The 19,446-nt window shown below is 47.4% G+C and overlaps 1 protein-coding gene across 1 annotated transcript in view; it reads left to right on the top strand.

Moving 5' to 3' along the window:
* COL22A1 (collagen type XXII alpha 1 chain) overlaps nucleotides 1-19,446 on the top strand; it is a 261,028-nt gene that overhangs the window by 202,419 nt on the left and 39,163 nt on the right. Inside the window, 6 exon segments of the mRNA XM_043601842.1 lie at nucleotides 970-1,083; nucleotides 1,447-1,500; nucleotides 9,483-9,536; nucleotides 11,376-11,429; nucleotides 15,668-15,721; nucleotides 19,188-19,241. Coding sequence (XP_043457777.1) covers nucleotides 970-1,083; nucleotides 1,447-1,500; nucleotides 9,483-9,536; nucleotides 11,376-11,429; nucleotides 15,668-15,721; nucleotides 19,188-19,241 — 384 coding nt within the window.

Raw genomic sequence — 19,446 nt, 5'->3', positions numbered from 1 at the left:
TCAGAAGGCTGTGGTTGGTGCATTTGTTTTGTGCCGATGGACGCCATGTAAGCATGAACTCTTCAAGATACGTACTCACCGGGTCTCAAAGCAGAAAGGTGTGGAGCCCAACTGGATGCTTTGCAAGTAGTTTTGCACTGAGGGAGTCACTGAGTGCAGGCATGAATTGAGGCTATTACCTAAATGCACTGGGAATGATCTCACATTATTCTAAGTGCCTCCTCTGTATGATCTCATCCAATCTTTGTCACACGAGGGGAGGGAGGATTGCAGAGAAACTAGCAGGACTCTGGGATAGGACACAGGCTACAGTGTGGTCAAGCCAGTGAGTTTTATTTGCTGCACACTGCACTCCAAACTGCAAGGTCTTGGGATGACACAGACAAATTAGAAATCATGTTCCCTGGGCTCAGAGGACTTCAGAATCATGCCAGGGACATCACTCACCTGCCTCAAAGAAGTAGAGCAAAGGTCAGTTCCTGGGACCGTTTATGAAATGCTTGCTTTGGACAAAGAACAATGCCAGGTGTGTGTGGTCACATTGGGTGTGTGCCCATTGCTTCCTTTGTTCCACTGCTTTGTGTACAAACCACTTAGGCAAACGCACAAGACAGAGAACTTGGCTTCCAGCTTGGTTCTGTCGCCAGCTTCAGAGATGGGACATGTTATTTTGTAAGAATACTAAATGTTTGCATCAAATCTGTAATGTTATTAAATGCTCACAGGGAGTGGTGCACTGTTGACATCGTTGTTGTGGGCTCCACTTCGAGCAGTCTGGCTGGCTAGAAGTAGAGAGAAGGGAGGGAATAATCCAGATGTATCAGTACTAAAATCTAATTTAAGATTAAGAGAAAAATGCAAAGTTAGACACAAATGCTCTGGGTCACGACTCGATCCACCCGTTTGCTTTTATATCACTTGCACGTGTCTCCTTTTGCTCTACCAGTAACTATTACTTACTGTCCCCAGGATGTGTGCAATGACTGCCCTCCAGGCCCCCCGGGCCTTCCTGGTCTGCCAGGTTTTAAAGGGGACAAAGGTCTCCAGGGAAAGCCAGGGAGAGAAGGCACAGAAGGGAAAAAGGTAAGGAGAAAGGGGGAAACTTTGTCCTTGTCACCGCGATGAAATGTATCATCTTTGGAGATCACAGCCCTGCCTTTCTGGTACAGATGTCGGGGGAGCCTACTCAAGGGTGTGAATATGGGAGGCAGGGGGTCATCTTGGGGACTGGCTGCCCCATTAGACGTGGGCTATGCCCATGAATGCATGGTCACACTCAGTACTGCCACACCCTTTGCTCAGACATGCTGGATGGAGGCAGGAGACGGAAATTTCAGCGGGAAATCAGTGAATAGGTGTGTCAGGGCAGCAGCTTGCTGGTGACTCTGGGTATAAGCTCCAGACACTGATTCTTACTGGGTTTTTTTTTTCCTGTTCCTGCTACAGGGAGATGCTGGGCCCAGGGGCCTCCCAGGGCCTCCAGGAATCGCTGGACCACAGGTCAGTGAGCCCTCATTGACACTGAGTGTATCCTTTCTGCTCATGTCACTGGTTAATCCAAGTTTGAGGAAGAGTAATGTCCAGTGTGAAGGAATAATGGTTTTAAAACAATGACACCCACATTCAGGGTCTAACCATGGCTCCGACTCTCTCAGTGACCTTGGGAAGGGGCACTTGAACTTCCTGAGTCTCAGGTTACTCCTCTACAAACGCCTCAGTGGTTGAATAATGAAGTGAGCTAGGGGGTTGGAATGGGGAGTCCTCATTGGTTAAGACAGGAGCTTTGGGGTCAGAGGGCTCTGAATTTGAATACCAGCCCTGGGTCGAGTCAGAGCTGTGTGGTCTTAGGCAAAATCTTTGACCCTCTGGACCTTAATTTCACCTCCCAATAATAGAAAGAATAAAAGCAGCATCAGGGGGCACCTGGGTGGTGTGGTTGGTTAAGCGTCAAACTCTTGATCTCAGCTCAGGTCTTGATCTCAGGGTCGTGGGTTCGAGCCCCATGTTGAGCTCTGTGCTGGGTGTGAAGCCTATTTAAAACAAAAACAAAAAAACAAAAGCAACTTCAGGGATTTGTTAGAATTGGACGATGTAATGCACAAAAAGAACTGGTCACTCAGTAAATAACCTCATTAGGCAAGTGCTGTGCCAATGTGGGTGAGTGTTACTACCACTCACAGGAATGACGAGGCACCCATCTAAAATGGGCAGGGAAGCTCTGTGATTTCATAAAGCCAGGGAGACCAGGCCGGGAAGAAGGAGCTGTGATCTCGGCCATAGAACAGGAGGGGAGGCTCTGGCAGCCGAAAACAGGTGTCTGGGCTGTGTATTTGAGCTCCTAGCGGTGATGGTACATAGCTCTAAGCGCGAGAGACTGTGTGAGTGCAGACGTGGGGCCAGGAGGGGAAGAGAGCTGACCCTCCACCCTCAGTCACCTTTCCCCACCGTCAGTGCCCCTGGGGGCTGTCCCTGATCACTACCTTGGGGACCCTGTGCTGTTGCAAGCTATGCACGCTACCCTACCCCGACATTCAGGAGCAAATGTGTCACTGTGTCTCTTCCTGTGGCCTGGCTGGGACATGGCGTGGCTTGTCTGACATTAAATTCAGCAGAAAATTGTCAGTAGGAGAGAGCGAGCTCAGGAGCCAGACCTCTGGAGTTGGCATTCCCACTCAGCAATGACCTTGGGCTAGCTTCTTACTTTTGCCCTTCCCTTTCCTGCTGACAAACTGAGAGGTATAAAAGCAGTCACCTTCCAGGCCTGTGACCCTGAGAACTGCTGAGGGTGCCCCCACCAGGCCTGGCACTATGCAGACCCAGCACCAACCTGCTTCTCCTGTTTTTTTAGCCCGTGGGGTCACAGCAGTGACAGGGCCGGGACTGGGGTGAGGACCTGGACGTAAGATATAAGAGAAGCCCAAAACCTCAGTAACCAAGATAAATAGGACTTTAGTGCAATATTTTAAAAAGTTTAGAATTAGCACAGTTGATTCACAAGGAACAAAATGTCACTATTTTATTTTTAAAGTTTTTTTTTTAAGTTTATTTAGAGAGAGAGGGAGGGAGAGAGAGAGAGAGAGAGAGAGAGAGAGAGAGAGAGAATGAGTAGGGGAGGGGCAGAGAGAGAGGGAAAGAGAGAATCCCAAGCAGGCTCCTTGCTGTCAGCACAGAGCCTGATGCGGGGCTTGATCTCATGAACTGTGCAATCATGACCTGAGCTGAAATAAAGAGACTTTTAACTGATGGAGCCACCTGGGCACCCCAAAATTTTCAATAAAGATGGGACCTAACCCTACACTTGAACCATTCACCTTCCTTAAACCCCTAATCCCAGCCGTGTGGGAGCCCCATTTATTTACGTTTGTATAGTTTGTTCATCTCGGATTATTTGGCATGATTTTGACTTTGAAGAACACAGCATTGTACTATTATTAATTTTGGATACTGAGCTTTCCAGAGCTCCTTACATGTTACACCCAGGCCAAGTGCTCACTTGCCTTGCTCTAGGGTCAACCCTGAAAATGGGGTTGGACCTCTTATTATTATATTAGAAGGCAAGGAAGCCAACACTGTGGGGTAACAGCAGGGCGCTCCCTGGAACAGTTGGGCATCAGGATGGCAAACATCCAGATTTCCCAGGCCTGCCTGGCAGGCTAAGACATAGAGTGTTTGTGATCCATAGACTTTGTGAAGTCTTACAGGGTTTTGACATACCCAGGGCTCTTGCTTTAGGAACTACAGCTATCAGGTTTTAGTGTAGATGGAATAAGAGATTTTTTCCTGGGCAGTGTTAGTTGAGAGACACCCGTAAAGTGTAGCATCACCTGTGCTATTTACCCTGAATTACTCCCCCTTTCTGGGGTCATCAGCTGGGGCTAAGCTCCTTGCCTGGAGGATTCTGCAGGCTAGTTTCAGCTGATCCTTAAGTAACCTTTGCTGTCAACTCACAGGCTGCTGGGTTTAGCCTCTGCTGAGGAATGGCTTTTTATGCAGAGAAACAAAAGCAAATCAATTAAACAGATAAGGAGTTCCCTCCACTAAGTAGGGATTGTTTTCTTTATCGGCCCAATCCCACTTGAAGTGCTGGTGTCTTGGGACAATGGCTCTGCCTTTGTTCCTTGATAATTTGCTTCTAGAGAGGATTTGTTCCTTTACATATTCAGAGAAAGCCAAAGAATGCTTCCACCCAGAAAAAGAACAGAAATTAGTGCTGCAGCTGAAAGACAGGGTTCTAGCTGTCTCCACTTGGGAGTCCATCATGACCTTGAGAAGTTGGCAGGTGTTAGGGTCCACCCTACATAATGAGCTCCCAGGCAGTTACAGTGGGCAGCATACGCAGTATGCTCAGGTTACCTGCTTTACAATATCATCTCTTGCAATGGTCAGCATCATGCTAGGAGGTACACATATTGTCCCATTTTACAGATGAGGAAGCAGAGGCTTAGCAAGATTTAAATGCCAGTACTACCAAACTACTAAGTGATACTGCAGAGGGGAATCCCTGCTGGCAGGACTCAAGGACCTCCTACCCCCTGTTAGTATCCCCTAGGGGTTTAACCCTAGTAATATTAGGACCAACTCCAGCACCAAGGACAGCTCCTGGTGAGGCGGAGGCTTCCCCTTACCACCACCTACTGTTGGGGAAGTGAGTCACAGAGGAGTTAAATAGCTCATCTGAAGATTCACAGGCTTGCCTTGATTCTTGGCTTCAAACCCAAGCCACTCCATGCTCGTTATTCATCCCACTCCACTCTCCAGAAAACAGACGGGAGGACTGTTTCATTTTCTCTCGCTTATCAAACAAGATCTCAGCTTGACCTGCAGACATGAAGATGAATTTGTACACTGAAAATGCTACCAGTGGCTGAGCACTTACAAATATTTTCTCGTTCTTTCGTAGCCAGACGTCCCTGTGTTCACTGGTCATGTGCATCACCAAGGGCATTTGTTTGTTTGCATTTGCAATCCTGCATCTGGGAAATCAGCTTCCCTAAGATTTATCTTGCAGATTTGCAGCGGCTCTGACTGCTGGCTGGACCTGGCGAGGTCACTGTCATGATCAATTACAGCTTCATTCTAGAGCTTTCATACTGCACAAAACATTGACTTCCAGGGATGGGGTCTGGGGATAGTGGCAATTTATTTGACTTTTCTGAATCGAGGGTCTTTCGTCTCTAAAAGAAGAACCATATGGCCTATTTCACAAAGAGGATGTTGAGGATTAAACAGGGAGGCATTTACAGGGCATCAGGCGTGGTACCAGCTGGGTACAAGGAAGTGCTGGGTACATCTAACTGTAAGTGGTCCTCCTAGTGGTTTCTCTGTTTGAATGAATAACAACTGTAGCAAAGGGTCAGTAGAAGAGTAAATGGCTTGGGGCGCCTGGGTGGCTCAGTCGGTTGAGCGTCTGACTTCAGCTCAGGTCACGATCTCACGGTCCGTGAGTTCGAGCCCCACGTCGGGCTCTGGGCTGATGGCTCAGAGCCTGGAGCCTGCTTCTGATTCTGTGTCTCCCTCTCTCTCTGCCCCTCCCCCGTTCATGCTCTGTCTCTCTCTGTCTCAAAAATAAATAAACATTAAAAAAAATTTAAAAAAAAAGAGTAAATGGCTTGAAGGAAAATAATGCCATTGGGCAAAGTGTTACTTACGAAGGCCACCTGGAAGAGGTGATTTTAGTTGCATTGGAAAGTGAGGCAGGGATGTGCCAGGCATCCTGGGGGACAGGTTTTCTAGGCAGTGAGATAGCCCATGGAAATCCAAGGACAGGCCTTATCCTGCTAGTAGCAGAGACTTCGTTAATTTGAGAAAGTTTAGGCCCTGCCCTCAACAGTCTGTAAACCCCTTGAGAGAACTGCCTTTTTGGTGGATTCACAGAAACCCACATCCTTAGAGCAGCCCTTGGTAGGAACATGCCCTCTAAGTAGTTGTGATATCGTGTGCTTAGCACACGGTGACGTAGAAGAAATGTAATTAAAACCGAAACAGAATCTCCTCCCAATCCAGAAAACCTCTCCACTAAGGTGGAAGAGAAGGAAAACAGTCCTGTTATTGAGTAAACATGGCTGCAGAGGGTGAAGCACGTCAGGCAGAAATCTCCCTCTGTCCTGCAGCCAGGCAGCTGCACCTGCTGTGTGCAAGTCCTCAAGACCAACAATAACCGGGCCTCAAGGAAGAGGACTTCATAGCACCAGGTGTCACGTACGTTCATCCTAAATTTTCCTGGCAATTCGGTGATCGTCTGTGTTAGTCAGCTTTAAAGAAAGGAAAAACGGGCTGTCCGTCTTAATGACGAGAAGTGTTCTGCAACTTGGAGCAAGGTGCCTGGCTTTTCACTTGGGCTCCCTTCCCCACAGAGGCTTGGAGACAGAGACCGAGGCGGGGGGGAGTGCTCTCTTTCTGGATGATTGATTACATTTCAAAGGGACGGTTGCCAGGTCCTTGAGAGAGACATTTCTGAATCCTAGATCTAGCAGGACTTATTTAGCTGTTAAAAGGATTTACATACATTTCAAAGAGAAAGAACCCCACAGTGACAAGTTTTCTGAAGTAAATGCTGTAAGAAAAAGGTTTGGGGAGAGAATCTCTTCCCTTCTGTTCATGGGGAGATTTAAGCCCTTACAATGACTCTGAATAAAGATCATCTAAGAGAACTGAGCTAGTAAGGAACTAGCAATCTCCCTAGAATATAAAGTCCAGGTGGGCAGGGACTGTGTTGTTGTTTTATTGGTTGCTGTATCTCCAGTGCTTAGAAGGGTTCCTGGAGCATGGTGAGTCAGACTTCCAGACTATAGATGCTATGTTCTTGACATTAGAAAACCCGTAGGACAAGGTGTCATGCCCAGGAAAATAGCCAGAAAAGTAACTTGGGCAGGGAGAGACAGGTTGAATACAGACAGATCTGCATTAGAGTCCCAATCTTGCCTTTCATTAGCTGTGTGACCTCAGGTGAATGACTTAACCTCTCTGGTCTTCAGATTTTTTTTTAATCTATGCACTCTGGTAATAACCCCCACCTCCTAGAGTAGTCTTACTGACCACGTTACATAACACAGGGGTGCCTGGGTGGCTCAGCCTGGGTGGCTCAGGTTGAGCATCCTACTCTTGGTTTTGGCTCTCACGGTTCATGAGTTCAAGCCCTGCACCGGGCTCTGCCCTGACAGTGCGGAGCCTACTTGGGATTTTCTCTCTCTCCCTCTCCCTCAGCCCCTCCCCAGCTCATGCTGTCTCTGTCTTAAAATAAATTAAGAAACTTAAAAAAATAAATACATAAATTAGATAACACAGACACGTTGAATATTTTTTGCATCAGCTCGGGATATAAACAAACAAACCAACCAAAAATACACAAAATGGGATCTCATGTGGGAAGGGCCCCCGGCAGCATGCGGGGCGGGGGGGCGGGGCGCGGGTGTAGGGGGAGGGGGGTGCTGGTAGAGGCTCGGTAAATGTCAGTCCTCTCTTCTGGAAGGAAGTGAGTCAGGGGTGGGGGTGGCTGTGTATGCTTTGATCCTTAGCTGCAGCGGAGAAGGAGACAAGGACAACTGTGGAGATCCTTGAGCTGCTGACATTTTCACTGCTGGGACTTGAAGGTTGAAACCACCCTAAGCCCAGACTGAGGACTGGGATTTGAAAAGGAACCATTTACTCTTAAGGCAGTTGTCCTGAATGTCAGAGAAGCCGTGTGCTATTCCGTCACTTCTTTTCATTGAGGTTATAATACGGCCTGCAGACAGTGTGCTGGCTTTATAGACTTAAAAGCAGTAGAAATAATGACATGTAAAAATGACGGAACAAATGCTCTTCCCCTTTGAACCTCTTTTCTTCTCTCCTGCACACTGGCCTTTGACATTCTACAGGCATTAGTTCACCTTAGGCTCCCAACGCACCTCGGGCAGGCGGCCAGGGAGCATTACGAGGTAGTTACAGCCATCGGTGAGCTGCTGATGTGGGACACAGTGTGTCCACACGGCTGGGCCCATGGTGAACTGGGGGACTCTGGACTTGGAAGGGCTCCCCTAGATTGATCTGCCCCCCCATCCTTTATTTACTGGATGTGCAAACCCAGAGCAAAGAGGGGCTATGATCTGCTCAAGGATGCACAAACAAGATGTGACAGGCCTGGAAACAGAGCCAAGACTGACTTACTGTGAAAGACTTATTTTACTGCATAATGCCTTCTTTTAACGGAACTGACATGTTTTTGTTTAACGACGTTTTACCGAAATACATTTGTTACCGCATTAAATGCAAAGCCAAAATGTGTGACAGTTAAGAGAGATTAGAACTTTTGAGTGTTACTTCCAAGGTTAGTCTATGAAAAATATTTTTGGTGGGTTGCATATTGTGAGTGTCTTGACCACAGTGACGATGACAGTGGCGGTGATGATGGCGATGGTGACAGTGACAATAATGATGGTGAGGATAATGATAATGATGGTGATGGTGACAGTGACCATGGTGGTGATGGTGATGGTGATACTGGTGATGCTGATGCTGATGATGACAGGAAAGATGACAGCTAACAATGAATTTATCACTAGCTCATGCACTGTGTAGATTTTAGGTCACTTAATGCTCACAACAACCCCATGACAAAGGGGTTGTATTAATATTATTTTAGGAATAAGGAGACAGACAATTGAAGCAGGTTGCCTAATGACAGACTTACTAATGACAAAGCCAGAGTTCAAGTATAAAATAATCCAAAATACTAATTATACTAATATTTATTGAGCTCTTGCTGTGTTCTGAGCTCTATGCTGTACTTTCCAGGCGTCTGATTTTATTATCCCAACATTTCACGGGGTAGGCAATCACTATTTTCTCTATTTTATAGAGAAAAAAGACATCCTATAGTTTGGGGTTGAAGTGACCCACTCCAGGTCGCACAGGTAGCAAGGGAAGGAGCAAGGAGGGAACATATGGGCACAGCCATCTCCCCCAGACTGTGGACACTGCTGCCCTGTCCACCTTCTCAGCTCCCCCTCCTCCCCACCCTACACCTGCTCTGCAGGGCCCCCAGACCCTGCTGATTCTGCTCCCTCCCCTCCCACATCCTCATACCCCAGTTTCCTCCTGACCTCCCCTCCTCTCTTCATGCTGGCCCTTCCAACCCAACCCACACTGCGGTCAGGGAGCCCTCTGGAAACCGAGGACAGTCACGGCTCCTTCTAATGGTTTCTGGTGCCTGCAGCTCCATCCAGGTTCAAGGGGTAAACATACAGGGCTCTCAGTAACCCCCACCAGCACCCCACAACCCCATTAAGGCATTCCACCATCAGTTCCTCAACCAGACTCCCTTAACTTCTCTCTAGGACACCCTGCCTGGCCTACAGCTCAGACTTAGTAAGAGTTGATGAAGAAAGAGTACATGAATGAATGAATGAATGAATGGGTGAACGAAGGCATGCGAGCTTTTTTCTTTTGCAATGTAGTTCTAGCAGAATTTCCTGTAATTTTCTTCCTTTTATTTTTCTCCCAAGGGAAGTAAAGGAGAGCGTGGTGCAGCTGGTGAAGCTGGACAGAAAGGTGACCAGGTAAGAACTTACTTTATAATGAACCTGGAGAGGTATCACTGTTCTTCCTAGATAAATTTCATTCTGCCATTTCTGACATCACTGCTTGGATCTTCCTTGCCTGCAGCAGGATTTTTTTAAACCACATTTTCATGGTTTCCAAACTGATTCCTCTGGTTCATGGTGATATTCCCCTTCCCCAATTATCTGAGGAGACTGCCTTTTCTGGTTTCGTTTGGTTTTGCTGGACTCTCTGACCTTTAGAGCTTTTTCTTTACTGAAATGGTAGTCACCCATTACAACATGCCCCCTTCTTTCCTCCCACCCCCATCATTCCTCAGGTGCCTCTTGTGTAACTCACAGTGCTAGTTGAAATCCTCCATGATGCCCCTCTGCACTCAGTGCCCAGCCAGCCCTGCTGGACCACGTGTCCGAGTGCACTGTAAGGTAGCACCCGTGACAACAGAAACCCCTCTTTCTGCGGATTCAAACACGGCAGTCCCGTCATCTTTTATCCAGGGTCACCGATCCTGCAGTCCCAGCTCCCCAGCCTCCAGCAGCCTTTCTGCCATTTAAACTGGCTACCTTCTCCTGCTTTGCTTCTGTCACTCTTCCCTTTTCCTTTTCCTCTTTTGCACCTGTGCTCCCCCCATCACCCCTCTGTGCATCTCTCCATCGGTCCTCCTTGTAAACCGGCTGCATGCCAGACACAGCCCCAGGCTCTGAGATGCATGGTGCGTAAGGACAAATCCCTGACCTCACGGGGCTTTCTGTTCAGTGAGAAGGTGAGGCAGGTGAGCAGGTACTCCAGAGGCAGTGAGGGAAGAGCTAGCTATGCTCAAGGTCTGAATGACGTACTTAGCTAAAATTCCATCTGTATTTGGAGAAACAAAATGTGTCCAGATTATTCTTGCCATAGTGAATTTTCTTTTTTTTAATATGAAATTTATTGTCAAATTGGTTTCCATACAACAGCCAGTGCTCCTCCCAACAGGTGCCCTCCTCGATGCCCATCACCCACCCTCCCCTCCCTCCCACTCCCCATGAACCCTCAGTTTATTCTCAGTTTTTAAGAGTCTCTTATGGTTTGGCTCTCTCCCTCTCTAACTTTTTTTTTCCTCAAATATAGTACATTCTATCCTGACTGTTACAGCTTGTGTTTTCCAGCAGCAGGAGATAGAGGTGGAGGGCAGGGAAGTCTCTTCCATGGTGGTTTGCGGTTTATTTGATCCTGTAAGACGTTGTCTTACTAAAACTAAATGTTACACGCAATACGCTCTAGCTTGCTTAGCTCCTGCTTTAACACACATGGACTCCTCTCTGCCCGGAGATGTGAATCCCTTTCCTAAAGTAACTGCAACGTTATTATAGTGTAGATGCCATAATTCAGAAGCCGGAACAGTTTCCATTTGGGAGCATATGTTGCGTGTGCATGTGCATTTATTTGCTTTCAGATTGTTATCATGGGGTGTCTCGAGCCTACACAAAAGTTAGAAACCATAGTAAGAAGACCCCCACCCTTAGACCTACCACCCAGCCACAGGATGTTGTAGCCATTATGGCCGCTTCTGTTTTCACCTGTGTCTTCAGCCACACCGTCTTCCTTCACATTATTGTGAAGCAGATCCGCTTTCAGGGTAGGTTTGGTTTTGTAAATACTGTCAGATACTTCCTCAACCTCTGGAAATACCAAGAATATATTTAAAAAAAAATAAGGTCTTTTTGTTGCCAGCGTCTTTATCCAAAATTGTTATCGGAGTGAGAAGCTAGAGTCTGGATTGTCATCTGATGTTTGGTGGCTGCCAGAGTGAAGAGCTTCTTAGGAGTCGTTGTTAAGAACTGCCTCTTGGGTTTCCCTAGGGTCATCCTGGAGTTCCTGGTTTCATGGGACCCCCCGGGAACCCTGGGCCACGGGTAAGTGATGATTTTGAATCCCCTCCTCTTTTGGCTTTGACATTTGAACGCATTTCCATACTCCCTGGAGATGGGGTCACGTTGGACATTGCTCTTACTTTGAGGACTAGGCTGACACCTGAACGGTGTCTCAGGCTGACCGGAGAGCGTGGGTCCCTGAGGCATCTGGGGTTGAGGACCAAGTGATATGAGTGGCACCAATGGGCAGTGAGGCTAGGGTGCTTGTAAGGGCCAGGAGGGTGTTGGCAGGGATGGGCAGGCTTGGTTAATTCTTAATCTGTATCTAGCTTGGGCAAGGGAGGCCTGAGATCACTGCAAAGTTAGGATCTTAAGTAAAAGATATAGAAACAGATTCCCCTGTTCCATAGGAACCTGTCCCACGGCAAGAGACTCTGGGAATCACAGCGTCTGTATAAGCACAGATTTTCCTGGGTTTACTGGAGTCAATAATAATAACAACTAATAATTAGTATTATTCAGTACGACCATTTTCTTTAAAAAAATTTTTTTTAATGTTTATTCATTTTTGAGAGAGAGACAGAGACGGAGACAGAATGTGAGCAGGGGAGGGGCAGAGAGAGGGAGACACAGAATCTGAAGCAGGCTCCAGGCTCTGAGCTGTCAGCACAGAGCCCGACATGGGGCTTAAAGCCATGGGCTGTGAAATCATGACCTGAGCCGAAGTCAGACACTTAACCGACTGAGACACCCAGGCAACCCAAATTAGGTTGTTTTAAATGCATTTTTTTCAATAAAATCATATGAGAGCATGAAACCACATCTTTCACTTCAGAATCAACTTTTCCAGCAAACTCATAGAAAGTAAATTCGCTACAAAAGTATTCAAGCTTTCCCAGTTTACTAGAGAGCCTACCTTAAATCTCTGATACTCGGCTTACTTCCCACCTGCCCCCTGCCCAGGGTAGGTGCGGTTACCGTCCTTTTCAGTTTCTCAGACTTAATGCCTCACCGCTGCCTCTCTGCAATGAGCAGGTGAATGACCTTGCAGGGGATCTCTGAGTTTACTATCATTGAAGTTCACAAAATTCTGCATTTTCTTCAGATGAATAATTTCACTTAAGAGATCCCTTTGCGGGGCACCTGGGTGGCTCAGACCGTTGAGCCTCCGACTTCGGCTCAGGTCACGATCTCACAGTCTGTGGGTTCGAGCCCTGCGTCGGGCTCTGTGCTGACCGCTTGCTCAGAGCCTGGAGGCTGCTTCCGATTCTGTGTCTCCCTCTCTCTCTCTGCCCCTCCCCTGCTCACGCTTTGTCTCACTGTTTCTCAAAAATAAATAAATGTAAAAAAAAATTTTTTTTTTTAAAAAGAGATCCCTTTGCATCGTATTTGAATATGTTATTAGATTTTGTGACATCTGATAGTCAGGCACAAGAATTAAAAATGATCAAGGTAGCAATGTCATAGGTAATGGGGAGAGACATTGGCATTGAATTGAGGAGGGACATTTGAGAAGGAAATAATTTTGTATTATACTTCCCATATCATAAAGGCTGTACCTTCCCTGTGTAACCTAATAGCTGAGAGGGCCCCAGAGTAAGTGATGAGGGAAAGCCCCACTCCCACCCCACCCTGGTCATTCAAAGCCTATAACACGTCTCCCCCCACCCCAACCCCCCTTGCAAATGAAACCATGTGCTCCTCTCATTGGAAATTGTTCTTTGACAACTCTAGGAAAGGGCTCCTGGCTTATCATTCTCATGCAAGATGATGCATCTGAGATTCAGAAACAGCCACCGTCAGAGGGTGGCTGAGTCAGCTAAGCATCTGACTTTAGGTCAGGTCATGATCTCACGGTTTGTGGGTTCAAGCCCTGCATCAGGCTCTGAGCTGATGTCTCAGAGCCTGTAGCCTGCTTTGGATTCTGTGTCTCCCTCTCTCTCTGCCCCACTCCCACTCACGCTCTGTCTCTCAAAAGGAAACATTAAAAAAAACGTTCAGAGACAGTCACAATCAGACTGCAGCTGGTCTGCCTCCGACTGACCGATGTGTTCTTCAGTTCACTCGGTGGATGTTTCCTGAGCATCTACTTTGTGCTGTGCCCTGGACTGTTAATCACCTTTGGGAGTGGATCCTGGTGAGCTGCCCATTCGGGGTCAGTGGCCAGTCATTCTCGAGAGCAGGATACCCTCCTGGTCATTGTATTGTTTCTTCGAGTGCTTATATGTCAGACCCTGGAACCAGGGATGTGGAAACCAAACGGACAAGTCTCCTTAGAGTTTATTTCCTGGTGCTCAGTTGGCATCCTACCTTCAGATGAAACCCTTAACCCCAACTGCCTTATGGGACTTAATTCCAACTTAGCTAGGTTCCAGAGGAGAGGATGCTGGAAGTTTTTGGCAAAATGATACGGAAGAATCCTGATTTGTAGTAGAAACTCCATTGTTCTATTAGGTTTCGACTAGACGTGTCATTTCCCTGTAGCGTCCCAGCCAGAGAACCATGAACCTTAGGCTCTTTGTTCCAATATTATCAATATCCCTTTATTTCGTGAACATTTACTGGGTCCTTACCTGGCGGAAGAGGTGGGGAAAAATCTGACTGCGTCTTGTCCTCGGGAATTTGCCTGACATGGGAAACAACACCTATCTTCTGCAGCTGTACCAGACTTCCTTGAGGTCCACCATGTAGCTGTTTCTGTAGCCCTAGAACTTGGCCAGGACTTGGTATGATATGGGCTTCCTACAAGTTTATGTGAAAAAAAAAACACTAAAGATCGCTGGAAAGGTATCAGTAAGACTGCAAGAGCTTGTGTGTTTGTCCTCCCATATTTAGTTAGTATCCGCCATGTTCCTGGTCGTGGGCTGGCCAGCAGACGCACCGCTGTCATCTGTGCTTATGATAACGGAGCGCCCTTTATGGAGAGCCCTTAGTACGTGCCGATGCTGACTAACTCCTTGTATGTATTAACTTTCTCAATTCTCTCAACAACTCAGCTGAAATAGGAGCTCTTTTTCTCCAGTTTACAGAGGAACTGATAGGCACAGAGGAGTGGAGTAACGTGGAGAGCCAGGACATGGACCCAGGGACGCTGGCTCTGAGAGGGTGCACCCCAACTGATACCTTCTATTCCATGCTAAGCACACTGCAAGCACTGCCTCATTTCCTGCTCCCCTCCTCACAGCCCGGACAATAAGATCACTTCTACCCTTTCACTGACAAGGAAGCTGAAGATGGGAATCGTATACCCCTTGACCAAAGCTAGAAAGAAGCAGTGTATTCGTTAGTCTAAACAATCTGTCCCCTTGGAGCATCTGGGGGGCTCAGTTGGTTGAGCTTCCAACTCTTGGTTTCAGCTCAGGTCATGATCCCAGGGTCATGGGATCACTCCCCGTGTTGGGCTGCACACTGAGCATGGGGCCTGCTTGGGATTCTCTCTCTCTCCCGCTCTGTTCCTCTCCCCTGCGAGTTCTCTCTCTCAAAATAAATAAATAAAAATTAAAAAAAAAAATCTATGTCTCATCTGCCAGCCAGCCCAGCTTTCATTCATTCATTCATTCATTCATTCATTCAAGAAATATTGAGTGCCCACTATCTCCGAGGCAATGTTTTAGTTCCCAGTAAAGGAAATCATCAACAAACACTAGGGTGGCAGATGGCGATAAAGGCTATGGAGGAAAATGAAGGTGTCAGGAGAGGCAGGCGCTTTGGAGTTTGGATTTGGGAGGTGGATAATTTCTCACTGAGCCGGGATGAGGACGAGGGCAGGCTGTGCGCTCTGAGCCTTGGGGGACTGGATTTCACACAGGGGGAGCAGCAGGGGAGGGAGCTGAGCGGACTCACCCTGCCGCACTCACTTACGTGCATAGAACTCCTCTTTCATGGTTCCATGCACTTCTCATCCCTGGGTTGGCACAACCAAAAACACCCTCCTTATTAGCCTCGAAGATAAATCCACTTGTTCCTTCTTGCCTTCTGTCCCCAAATGTCCCCTGATGTTAGCCAGAGGCGTCCACTCTGAAGTGAGACAGTCGCCGGCTGGCTGGCGACTACTCTGGTCCTTCCTGCCCCACGGCTGCTGTTCCCCTGACATCTTTGTGTTCCCAGAGACCAGACCAGCATGTTGAGGGAGGCGGGGGCTCCCAGGAGCACCTGTGGTTCTGGCAGCCGGGGAGGGGCTCAGGACGCACCCTCCGTGCACTGCTTCGTGCACAAAGAGGCGCTAACCATCTCTGTTGAGATCCTCACAGCAGACTGACTTCCTGCTCTGTCGTCCTTAGGGAGCGGATGGCGTTGCTGGGGCCGCTGGACCTCCAGGGATCCAAGGGCCGCCGGTAAGTTCCTTAGCAGACCAGACCTGCCCTGAGTCTGTTTGGGCTTCCCAGAACCCAGGTGTTCACAGGCCTGGTCCTGGTCCTCCCTCTGCCTCCGTGGCTCCTCATCCTAAGTATTCACAGTCTTGCAATGAAACCATGGGGGAGGGGAGTTGTTTGCTTCCCATTGGGACCGTGGTTTCTTGCCTCTGACATAAACGTTTTAGAGCACTTGGGTGGTTCAGTTGGCTAAGTGTCCAACTTCAGCTCAGGTCATGATCTTGAGGTTCATGGGTTCAAGCCCAGCGTCGGACTCTGTGCTGACAGCTCAGAGCCTGGAGCCTACTTCGGATTCTGTGTCTCCCTCTCTCTCTGCCCCTTCCCCTGTTCATGCTCTGTTCTCAAAAATAAGTAGAAAAACGTTAAAAAAATTTAAGAAATAGAATAATAAAATTAAAGTGAAATAAAATAAAAAAGTAAAATAAAATAAAATAAAATAAAATAAAATAAAATAAAAAATAAAATAGGTTTGGATGAATGGCCTGGCAATCCGGGATTCCAGAGTCTGGTTTACAACCAGCTCACACAGGCCCTGTGGGTGTGGTTCTCTTCTGAACAGGCACTGGGGAGGGGAAAGGCTTGAGCCAACCCGCCCTGAGGCTACAGTATATTTCAGGAGGCACGTTGGACAGGAGTAGCTCCTGTTACCCAACTGACCCAAAAAGGAGTGAGAAGTCAGAGAGGGGAGTCACACAGGACTCTGCCTGGCGTTCCGAGCTGGCTCACAGGCAGGTCAGCCCTCCCCTGGCATCTCTGGGCTCTGATGCCAGGAGCTCTTGAGGGATCAGTTAGGACAGTTCGTCCTAACCTCCTGCTGGGAGGAGGAGGGCAAAGCCCAGTGGGTTTGGGTTACTAGTCCAAGGACACACAGGTAATTAATGTCCAAGTTGGGAGTTAAGTCACTTTGGAAACTCCCGATTCAGTGTCCTTCTGCCATTCGACTCTGACCCACTGTGGGGGATGGCCGGGCTGGGGGCTGCGGGGATGTTGGGATCCAAAACTAACAGCCGCATGGATCGGCTTTTGTTCACCATCCAGCCAGTCCTCTTGAAGCTGCCCCCCTAGAAGTCCCAGGCGGAAGGGAATATAAAACCTACCGCAGGCAGCTTTGCACCCATTCTCGGACACCAAAAGATCTCCCCCACAAACACAGACCGTTTGCCCCAGGAGAGGAAGATACAGCCCAGATGTGAATCTCACATACCTCGGAGCTAAACTGTATTGAGTGAGACATCGATTCTGCCATGGGACCCTGTGGCAAGCGATGGCTGTGCTTGAAGCTGCCTGGGGTCCCGATATTTCACTGTATACATCAAACCAGAGTATGCTCCGAGTTTTCTTAGCATAAACAATGAGTATTGGTAGGTTAAAAAAAAAAAGAAATTTAAAAAGCTAAATGGGACATAATAAAAAAAGATACAAACTGAAAATATTTCCATTATATTTTGAAATGAAGCACATAAACCATTTGCCAATCTTTTTGACATAGAAGGAAGGCCTTACTTCGATTTTGGGTCCCCTAGTGGAGTCTCTTGTCGTTATTCTTGTAAAAAGAACATCTACCCACTTACTGTTTGCTGCTTCTTGAAAAAGTGGTTTGAGAATGTAACACCACCTGTGAAGCAATTTGAATGCAGAATCCTAGATCGTTAGGGTATTTTTTTTCCTAATCTTTTATAGCTATCTCGTTACAGCCATCTAGATAGTGAGTCATCTTTGTAAAATAAAGTCTTAACTTAAAGATCATTCTTTTTCTTTTTCCACCTACATTTAGTTGGGTTACCTAATGAATAATTATGTAATTTCCAGGGTGCCTTGGGTGGCTCAGTGGGTTAACTGTTTGACTTTGGCTCAGGTCATGATCTTGTAGTTCACAAATTCGAGCCCCGCGTCGGGCTCCATGCCGAGTGTGGAGCCTGCTTAAGATTCTCTCCTGGGGCACCTGGATGGCTCAGTCGGTTAAGTGTCCGACTTTGGCTCAGGCCATCATCTCGTGGTTCATGAGTTCGAGCCCTGCGTCAGTCTCTGTGTGGACAACTCAGAGCCTGGAGGCTGCTTCAGATTCTGTGTCTCCCTCTCTCTCTGCTCCTCCCCCACTCAAGCTCGCTCTCTCTCTCACTCGAAAATAAATAAAAAAGCATTACAAAAACTGTGTAATTTCCACAGCAAAGCACAACTTGCACAATACAAACAGGATTAGGACCAAGCTGACCTCTTGTGTATCTTCAACTCACATCATGGGGTTAAAAAAGCCCAAAATAGTAAATATTTTAGTCTTCGTGGGCCATGTGGTCTCTGTCGCAAATATTCAGCACCGCTGTGATAAGATGAAGTCCGCCATGCACAGTAGGTCAACAAAAAGGTTCCACTGTGTTCTGATACAACTTTATTTGCAAAAGCAGTGAGGGCTGGAGTTTGCTAATTCCAGTAGTGGCTCCCTACTAGGGTCTTTGGTAAAACAGACCTTCAGGAAGGAATCCAGCAAGCTCCATTATCAGTATTTAAAAATCCCTAATGATGCTGAGTCTTTGTTCCAAGTTGACAAAAAAAAAAAATCTACTTTGTTTATAAAATCTGTATAAATCTGAATTAAATATCAAAATATCTTCGCCTTTGGTTTTCTTCCAAGAAGCTAACATCACAAGCCTTAAGGATAACCTCATTTTGTGTGGCAGGTGGATTAGAATGTAAAACCTGACATCGGCATTTTACCACTTCAAAAGAAACAGTGGCCGGAGATTATAAAGGCGTTGGGGCCTCTTAATTAGAGACACAGGTGACATAAGAACACTCATCCAGATAGAAATGATAGCATTGATGACTTCATCTGATTGAGAAGCTGTGTTTGGCAGTGATGTGTGTCTGGCGAATAAAATGGAAAATGAAGTATGAATTAAGGCAATTTGGTAAGCATAGTCTTTCAAAACACCAGCTATAAACTTGGTAGGAAGTTTAGGAGCCTCCAGACGAGGGGATGGTGACACCAAACCATCTGTTTAGCCCCAGGCCAGCTTTTTGCTTGTGTTGGATCCCGTGTGCCCAACAAGGTCAGGAGCTGTGGTCAGGAGCTGTGGTGCTGCGTGGTGAGGGTTTGGCCCTCAGGCAGTGTTGAAGATAAAGTACAGAGCTGGGGCTGGACCCAAGTGTTGTGGACCCCAAGCATCTTCTTCCCACCAGGCATTTCCATCTTCAGTCCCCCTGAGTCCATGTAACACGCTGGAAAGCTTTCCTGTGTGCACATGCACCTGCCGTGATGTGCTCCACCCTGGGCGCCTCTCTGCTGTGGGGCAGGCAATGCCTGGCAAGCACTTCGCTTCTCACTGAAGATGCCTGCCAGCCCGTGAGGGCAGTTCTGTGTGAGATCGTTTCCTTCCAGAAAAGCCAGTCTGAGAGATCTAATGGTGTTTTTGTGTCTTGCATCCTTTAGGGGAAAGAAGGTCCTCCTGGCCCCGAAGGCCCATCTGGGTTGCCCGGAATCCCGGTAAGTGAGATTAAACACACACACACACACACACACACACACACACACACACACACAAAATGCAACCAAAAAACCAAAAACCTGGTTTTTCTACTACAAAAATGAGCAAACCAAAACATACTGCACCACTGTTTAGGTAAGACATGGTCACTGGGGGAGTTTCGAGTATTACAGAAAATGAGAAGGAGAATCACTAACCAAAGCC

This window comes from Prionailurus bengalensis, chromosome F2, assembly GCF_016509475.1.
Source record: "Prionailurus bengalensis isolate Pbe53 chromosome F2, Fcat_Pben_1.1_paternal_pri, whole genome shotgun sequence".
Classification (NCBI taxonomy): domain Eukaryota; kingdom Metazoa; phylum Chordata; class Mammalia; order Carnivora; family Felidae; genus Prionailurus; species Prionailurus bengalensis.
The sequence above is the reverse complement of the archived record's forward strand: the minus strand, read 5'-3'. Positions and strand labels throughout refer to the sequence as shown.